Source organism: Sphaerodactylus townsendi, unplaced genomic scaffold, assembly GCF_021028975.2.
Source record: "Sphaerodactylus townsendi isolate TG3544 unplaced genomic scaffold, MPM_Stown_v2.3 scaffold_350, whole genome shotgun sequence".
Taxonomy (NCBI): Eukaryota; Metazoa; Chordata; class Lepidosauria; order Squamata; family Sphaerodactylidae; genus Sphaerodactylus; species Sphaerodactylus townsendi.
In genome coordinates, this window is record NW_025950529.1 from 5,559 (window position 1) to 14,083 (window position 8,525).

Sequence of the window (8,525 nt, forward strand, 5' to 3'; positions counted from 1 at the left end):
CAATTAGTAACCCCCTCTCGGCGCACACAAATAATTAGTAACCTACTCTCGGGAACCTGTGAGAACCTGCTGGATCCCACCTCTGGCCTCTAAACATAAGCCAGTATTATTATACCTACAGTGCAGGTGAGGCTTGGCTTCCCAAAGACAATATAGCAAGTTCATCTTCTCAGATCATAACTTATTAGCTCAACCACTATGTTACACAGCTTGATATGTAAATACGAGTCAGGGGGCAGAAACATGTCAGAGGTGGGACAGTTCTGCCATCACTGACTCTTTGCTGCAGTTTACTCCTGGGCAGGATTCTGCCTGAAGCATCCCAAAAGGTTGCGCTGAGGTCGTTCGAGGAGTCAGATGGTCTCGCATTCAGTAGTGGAGGTGAGACACACGCCACAGCCGCACCGGATGGCCTTGGGGTACGTGTAGAAAGGGTTGACGTTGGCTGCGCAGTGCGGCAGTTTCACGGTGACCTGCTTGGTCTCGTTGTACGTGCAGACCCGATGGTGCGCTTCGATGTATGGTGGGTCCAGCACTGGTTTCTGTCCGTGGGAGAAGAAAAAGAGAGACCTCGGCTTAGGACTGGCAAGAGACAGACGTTTTCCTTCATTTCTCATAACAGGTCTTGATTGAGTCACCATGTGCAACCGTTTGGCAGTGAAAGAGAAGTGTTTCTGCACCCAATGAACTGGCTTATAGGAGGAGGAGGAGGAGGAGGAGGAGGAGGAGAAGGAGAAGGAGAAGGAGAAGGAGAAGGAGAAGGAGAAGGAGAAGAAAAAGAAAAAGGAGGAGGAGGAGGAGGAGAAGGAGGAGAAAAAGAAAAAGAAAAAGAAAAAGAAGAAGGAGGAGGAGGAGGAGGAGGAGGAGAAGGAGAAGAAGAAGAAGAAGAAGAAGAAGAAGAAGAAGAAGAAGAAGAAGAAGAAGAAGAAGAAGAAGAAGAAGAAGAAGAAGAAGAAGAAGAAGAAGAAGAAGAGGGGTTTACAAACTCTATTCCCTTCCTCTCCTCACAACAACCTTGTGAAGTATGTGGGACTGAGAGAGTTCTGAACGAACTGTGACTACTGGAGATTTCAAGGTGTTTTATTCGCTGACAGACTATGCCCATGCTCTGTAAATGCCGTGGATACAATACAGCATATCCTCCTAGAATGTCAGCTACACTCTGCATTACGTAGTCACTATATAATCCCGATTATTAAAGCTAAAACAAATTTGCCATCGGCTTATGTAGTGAAGTATTTACTTAGTGATGCATCTTCTGAGATAACCTTTAGGGTCGCTACATATCTAGCGGAAGTAATATCTCAAAGACGGTACTACAATGTGTCCCTCAATGTATCAAATAATCTAAATTACATTGATTTAATGTCTGAGGCTCAAGTCATTGTAATAAACATGAGAAGTCATTCAAATCGGTTTTAATTAACATATGGATATCACGATAGGTCTCCAGAAAGTTTGTGTATAACTTATCCTAACTTAGTGTACTGGATTCCTCGTTGTGTTGCTGTTTATCATACAAACATACTGTATGCAGAATTATTTATGCCTAATACAGGTTTACTGTACTGTACTGTACTGTACAGACATTAACCTTGTGAAGTATGTGGGACTGAGAGAGTTCTGAACGAACTGTGACTACTGGTTATGGTGGGCTTTCCGGGCTCTGTGTCCGTGGTCTGATGGATCTTGTTCCTAACGTTTCGCCTGCATCTGTGGCTGGCATCTTCAGAGGTGTATCACAGAGGAAAGTCTGTTACCACCAGACCATGGCCACACAGCCCGGAAAACCCACCAGAACCAGTTGAATCCGGCCGTGAAAGCCTTCGACAGTACATTGAACTGTGACTAATCCAAGGTCACCCAGCAGGAATATAGGATAAACAAATCCGGCTTACCAGATAAGAGTCCGCCACCCATGTGGAGGAGTGGGGAATCCAATCCAGTTCTCCAAATTAGAGTCCACCTGCTCTTAACCACTGTACCAGTATGGAGGTGGTTTGCCATTACTTTCCTCTGTGTAGTGACCTTGGAATTCCTTAGTGATCCCATCCAAATACTAACTAGGGCTAACTCTGCTTAGCTTACATGATCTAACAAGATTGGGGTAGCCAGGGCTATCCGGGTCACGGCAGCCACCCTTAGGCATTATTTATAAGGCTGGCAAAGCAACACAGCTTTCCTGTGTAACTCTGAGCCAGGGTGGCATAGGGGACAAGAGCAGTGGACTCTAATCTGGAGAACCGGGTTTGATTCCCCGCTCCTCCACATGAACCCTGATGGGGGACCGTAGGCTAGTCACAGTTCTCTCAGAGCTCTCTCAGTCCCACCTACCTCACGAGGTGTCCGCTGTGTGTACCAATTTATGGCTACCAATCTTGATCCTCCTTCATCTGCGATTGCAAATGCCTCAACAGACCAGGTGCTCGGGAGCAGCAGCAGCAGCAGCAGCAGAAGGCCATCGCTTTCACATCCTGCACGTGAGCTCCCAAAGGCACCTGGTGGGCCACTGCGAGTAGCAGAGAGCTGGACTAGATGGACTCTGGTCTGATCCAGCTGGCTTGTTCTTATGTTCTTATGTGGGAAGGGAACGTGATTGTATGTTGCTTTGAGACTCCTTCAAGGAAGAGAAAAGCAGGGTATAAAAACTAACTCTTCTTCTTCTCCCACAGAAGCTGAACTTCTTATGACATCTGTGCAATGCAGCTACATGTGGTGAGTTTGCAAGCCAAAGATCTGTTACCCTCTGCATGTGTTGCTCTCCAATGACTGCCTCTCCACATAGCAGGCAGCGTTTCAGAGATTGGCAAAAGAGCTCAGGTACGGTTCCCAAAATTGCTTCGTCAAATGTTGGGCAGTTTTCAGGACGCACCTAGGGATAGTGGAGTTCGAGGATGAGGACATTCTTTCACATCTGCCTTCCGCAGTCTCTATGGTTTTTACTATAAAGGATTTGAGGAGTGGAGGGAACTTGCCTGCTTGCATATAGTGATGGTCTAGGAATTTCCTCCAGTCTCTATGGTCTTTGCCACAGAATACAAAAGTTGTCTTCCCTGGATCTTAGGGACGACAGTCTCATGTTGGGAAGGCAATGGTCTGTCATGTAGTCACATTTTTATTCCATTCTTCTCTTTCACTTCTCCCTCGTGATTCTCAGGATCCTACAACTCTACGAGGTACGTTAGGCTAGGAGACTATGACTGGCCCAAGATCACCCAAAGATCTTCATGGAAGAGAAAGGACCCATTCCTAGTTTGACACTTTAACCATTATATCGCATTTCCATTAAAGTTCTAAGGAGTCTCAAAGACCTTTCTAGATCATTTGCAGGATCTTGAATTTCCAGAGATATATGTAATCCCCATGCTCAGAATGGGTTGACCCAGAAAGGGGTGGAGACTCAAAGCAGCAAGAGGCTGCAGCAGACCTCATGTAGTTGGAGGAGACAAGGCTACCAGACTCGGACCTTGGTTGTATAAGCCCTTAACACCTTGTTAATGTAACTGCAATGTTGTTGGGAACTAGTGGGAAGGGAGTTGTTTATTTTTGCTATGTTGTAAATGTTGGAGTTTATTGTTTCAGGGTTTCTTTTTGTGGTTGTAATGGGTGAGAGTTCTCCTGGAAACCTTCATCATGTGGAATCCTGTTCATCAAGCCCTTGGAGTCTTCAGGAGCCAACCCGCTTGCAAAGAGGAATTGGACTTGGCAGTATCAGTAGACTGTAAATTAAGGACTTGAAAATGCAACCTGAACAGGACCTTGAAGTGTGATGTTAAATGTTGATGTTTAATGTTATATGTTAAGAAAGTAAACCATTTTGTTTTTAAAAATTGTTGTTGCAAACTCATTCCAAGTTCTGCCAAGTTGTTGTTGCAAACTCATTCCAAGTTCACAGAACCCACAGATAGGAGGTTACATATACACAGGGGAAAAAAATCAGTAAACTAACATTATAGCACAGCTTTTCCCATCACTGGTCACAAACCAGAAAACTAAGCACTTTCTTTTGTTTTGTTTTTAATTCGGTAATATCTAGCAGGGGCTTCCCAAGCATATGAAGGAAAATTGGGCTTTACGTGAGTTTAAAATTAGCTACTCTTTTGTTCTGTTTAGCATGTGCAGTCTTGTTTCACTTCCACTCACAGCACAATTACAATTCAGAGGCAAACCCAAAATTAGAAATAAAGATATTCTGGGGAACTGGAATAAAATGTATCACTTGTGAATCAGGGGCTCAGTTTTAATCTCCGAGGAATTTTCTGTCAAGTAGAGTCACAAAGGACAGTTTCCCCTCAAGTGTTTAAAGCCCTAAGAGGCTTTTGAAATTATATAATGAGAGCATTACGTAAACGGGTTAGAAACATTTTGCCAGAAAACACTCGGGGGGGGGGGGGTGTTTGTTTTATTCAAGGCGGAAGAACCTGCCATGTGGAATTGTTTTTAGAAAGAAAACCAGATTCTCCACACAGCCAGAACCAGACTTGTGGTATTTGGTTGCCAAATGATGTCATCCGTTTGTCTGCGAAAACTGGCTGTGAACAGTCTTGCAAGCGTGCATTTTTACAAAGCGGATTGGGCCCGTTCATCCTCACACAAGCATCTATTGCTAGATAATTTGAGCATGGCTATTTCCCTTTCGCCAAAGAGCACGGGACAAGTTCTCTGTCCCTCGGTTTAGAAGAAGAAGAGTTTGGATTTTCATCCCCCCCCCCACTTTCTGTCCTGTAAGGAGACTCAAAGGGGCTTACAAGCTCCTTTCCCTTCCCCCCTCACAACAAACACCCTGTGAGGTAGGCAGGGCTGAGAGAGCTCCGAAGAACTGTGGCTAGCCCAAGGTTACCCACAGTGGTGGGATCCAAAAATGTTAGTAACAGGTTCCCATGGTGGTGGGATTCAAACTGTGGTGTAGCGCCAATGGGGCTGGGCGGGGCACAAAGGGGGCGTGGCCCGGCATTCCGGGGGCGGGGCATTCCTGGGCAGGGCTGTGGCAAGGACGCAGCCGCTGCGCCTGGTCCTTGGCGGGAAACGAATGCACGCAGGCGCAGGCTGCCACGCACGCCAGTGCACCTCCTGCCAGACTACTTCAAGTTCTGCGCGCTACTGCTGAGAGGAAGGGTGTAACTAAGGCAAAAATCATGTGGCAAAATCACCCATTAGTAACCCCCTCTCGGCACATGCAAATAATTAGTAACCTACTCTCAGGAACCTGTGAGAACCTGCTGGATCCCACCTCTGGTTACCCAGCTGGCATGTGTTGGAGTGCACAAGTTAATCTGGTTCAGCAGATAAGCCTCCACAGCTCAAGTGGCAGAGTGGGGAATCAAACCCAGTTCTCCAGGTTAGAGTGCACCTGCTCTTAATCACTACACTACGCTGGCTCTCCAGTATCGAAACAGCTGAGTAGCAGGTCAACACTGGCCCTGAGAAATTCCTAGAGCTCATACCTGTGGAAAGGGATTTGGGAAGAGATTAAAAGCAAAGTCTGCAATAGATACTAGGGGTTCGCAGAGTGATACCAAAGGCCTATGACACCTTTTCTGGTGACTGCCAAGTGCTTTTCGGAAGGGAACAGTCAGGTACGGCTTTTTCCCTAGAACCTAGAAGAAGAAGAATTTGAATCTATATCCCCCCTTTCTCTCCTGCAGGAGACTCAAAGGGGCTTACAATCTCCTTGCCCTTCCCCACTCACAACAAACACCCTGTGAGGTAGGTGGGGCTGAGAGAGCTCCCAGAAGCTGTGACTAGCCCAAGGTCACCCAGCTGGCGTGTGTGGGAGTGCACAGGCTAATCTGAATTCCCCAGATACGCCTCCACTGCTCAGGTGGCAGAGCTGGGAATCAAACCCGGTTCCTCCCGATTAGATACACGAGCTCTTAGCCTCCCACGCCATGCTGCTCCTTTGGAATGATATATCGCTGAGGTCTGTCCTCTGGTCAAATCCCACCCTCCTTAGACGCCAACTCCAAATATCCAGGAATTTCCCTGCCAAGATTTGGCAACTCCACCCTGAGATGGTTCTCTCGGTGCATCCTTACCTCCCAAGTCTCACATCGGCCCCAGCAGGCATCTGTGGTGATGCGCAGTGCCCGGCACCCCGGTTTTTTGGCCAGGAAGGTGAACTCACGGACCGCACAGCCAACGAACGTCTTCAGGTTCACACTGGAAGGCTTGGAGGCGAATATGCAATTGGCGAGGAACAAGAGCGGCACCGTGCTCAGCAGCGCCGCCTGTTGGAACTTCATGCTGCAAAAGAAGAGGGAAGGTAGTTTACACATTCGTGCTACCGACTGACTTACAAAATTGGAAAGTGGTTTTTCTCCAAATGGAGAATGGCTAGGCTTTGGACCTTCAGTACTACCTGAGCAATAGGTTCAGATCCAGTTTTTTAAGAGCATGTTGCTCTGAACGGTCCAGGCTAGTCTGATCTCGTCAGATCTTGGAAGCTAAGCAGGGTCCATCCCGGTTAGTATTTGGATGGGAGACCACCAAGGAAATTGAGGGCTGCTATACAGAGGCAGGCAGAGGTAGGATGCAGCAGGTTCTCACCAGTTCCCGAGAGTGGGTTACTAATTATTTGTGTGTGCCGAGAGGGGGTTACTAATTGGGTCTGCTTTTCCCTTAGAAATTCCATTAGGTCCAAAAATCATAAAGTCCTGTTGTTTCCTATGTGGCTGGTTAGCGAAAACAGGATCATTCTCCCTGTTGGGCTGTTTTAAAAACATGTTTTAGAAATATGGTCAAGTTCCTGGTTTAAGGAAAGTATCCTTCTTTTGATTTCTACAAACAAAATTAAGTATTTGAAAGTATTAAGTATTTGACAGGCAGTCAATTGGAGGAGAAGTAGTTGTTTCTGTTGGCAGTAGACAATAGGGCTTGCTATAATGAGTTTAAATGATGGACAGAAAGATACCAGCTGGAAATTAGGAACTTTTTTTTACAGTAAGAGTTTTTTACAGTAATAGAGAAATTATGAATGCCCCGCCCCCAGAATGCCCGGCCACGCCCCCGTCGTGCCCCGCCCAGCCCCATTGGCGCTACGCCACTGTTTGAATCCCACCACCATGGGAACCTGTTACTAAAATTTTTGGATCCCACCACTGGAGGCAGGCAATGGCAAACTACCTCCAAATGTCTCTCATTCTCCATTTCCTCGTCACATTGAACGAAGAATGTTTGCGCGACCTTTGATGGTGCCATTTCTGACCAATCTCCTGGCTGACCCAGGGGCAAAGGAAAGAAAGAAAACAAATACCTCTTGCCTGATTTGGTTGGTGCTTGTCGCAGTTCTAAATTGCAGAGAACGGATCACAAAAGTCAGAGGACCAACACAGCTGCCTCTGGGCAGGGTTTGCTCTCGGCTGATCTCTTTCCAAGCTGCTGCCGGGATGCCTCTTCGCTCATATTTATAGACGAGGGTCTTGTCAGTCAAATCACAACAGAGGCAGATCCTTACACGAACGAGCCACAGCATCAAAGACCTAAAGCCGGAAGTGGCGGGGCCGTAGAGTTTCAGGGAAGGAAAGAATGAGCAAGTCGTTAAATCTTGCCCCTCTTCCCGCCTTCTTCGTGGTATTTTCAGCCCTTCTGCATTGACAATTGTGTCAGGTCGGCTTCTTGGGTGTCAATTTCCCTGGAAAGGAAAGGCTTAGCTGCAAAGACAAAAGGGAGGATCCACAAAGAGCACCCTGGCTCGCTCTTTCTCTCTCTTGGCACTTTTTAAGCAATGGTTATTTGTGCTGGGAATAGACTTTCACCCAATGCAAAGAGTCACCAAGACGTGGTTCACTTTGGTCAGTGCAACTCTTTAATGTTTGACTTGGTTTTTCTATTATTTTTTTAAATGAATAGTTGCCCTGACTTGGATGGCCCAGATAGCCCAACCTCATCGGACTGCAAAGACTAAGAACCGTCAGTCCTGTTTACTAGGATCATAGAACCATAGAGTTGGAAGAGACCTAAAGGCCATCAAGTCCAACCACCCCGAGCCATACTTGGATGGGAGACTACCAAGGAAGTCTAGGGTGGCTACACAGAGGATGGCGATGGCTAACCACCTCTGTCATCCCTGACCTGGAAAGCCCAGGATGACCCAATCTCATCAGATCTCAGACACTGTAACCCCCATGCTCAGAATGGGTTGACCCAGAAAGGGGTGGAGACTCAAAGCAGCAGAAGGCTGCAGGGCTCATGTAGTTTGGAGGAGACTAGGCTACCAGACTCGGACCTTGGTTTGTATAAGCCCTGAACACCTTGTTAAGGTAACTGCAATGTTGTTGGGAACTAGTGGGAAGGGAGTTGTTTATTTTTGCTATGTTGTAAATGTTGGAGTTTATTGTATGTTTGTAATGGGTGAGAGTTCTCCTGGAAACCTTCATCATGTTGAATCCTGTTCACCAAGCCCTTGGAGTCTTCAGGAGCCAACCCACTTGCAAAGAAGAATTGGACTTGGCAGTATCAGTAGACTGTAGATATAAGGACTGTAAGGAATTCCATAGAAGCAGAAATAAAAGGCTCTTTGGTGAAAA

The 8,525-nt window shown here is 46.7% G+C and overlaps 1 protein-coding gene across 1 annotated transcript; it reads right to left on the reverse strand.

Moving 5' to 3' along the window:
• Nucleotides 1-340: 340 nt before the first annotated feature.
• On the reverse strand, nucleotides 341-7,385 carry LOC125425382 (glycoprotein hormone beta-5-like). The gene is made up of 3 exons (XM_048482995.1): nucleotides 7,253-7,385; nucleotides 6,036-6,243; nucleotides 341-542 (listed from the first exon to the last, which is right to left on the reverse strand). Exons 2-3 carry the CDS (start codon nucleotides 6,240-6,242, stop codon nucleotides 354-356), a joined length of 396 nt encoding a protein of 131 aa, XP_048338952.1. The 5' UTR covers nucleotide 6,243; nucleotides 7,253-7,385; the 3' UTR covers nucleotides 341-353.
• Between the last annotated feature and the right edge of the window lie 1,140 nt (nucleotides 7,386-8,525).

Excerpts from the sequence above, each read along its gene's own strand:
- LOC125425382 (XM_048482995.1), bottom strand. The coding sequence starts at position 6,242 with ATGAAGTTCCAACAGGCGGCGCTGCTGAGCACGGTGCCGCTCTTGTTC. Across the intron at positions 543-6,035 it reads GCCGATGTGAGACTTGGGAG|AAACCAGTGCTGGACCCACC; the intron begins GTAAGGATGCAC and ends TCCCACGGACAG.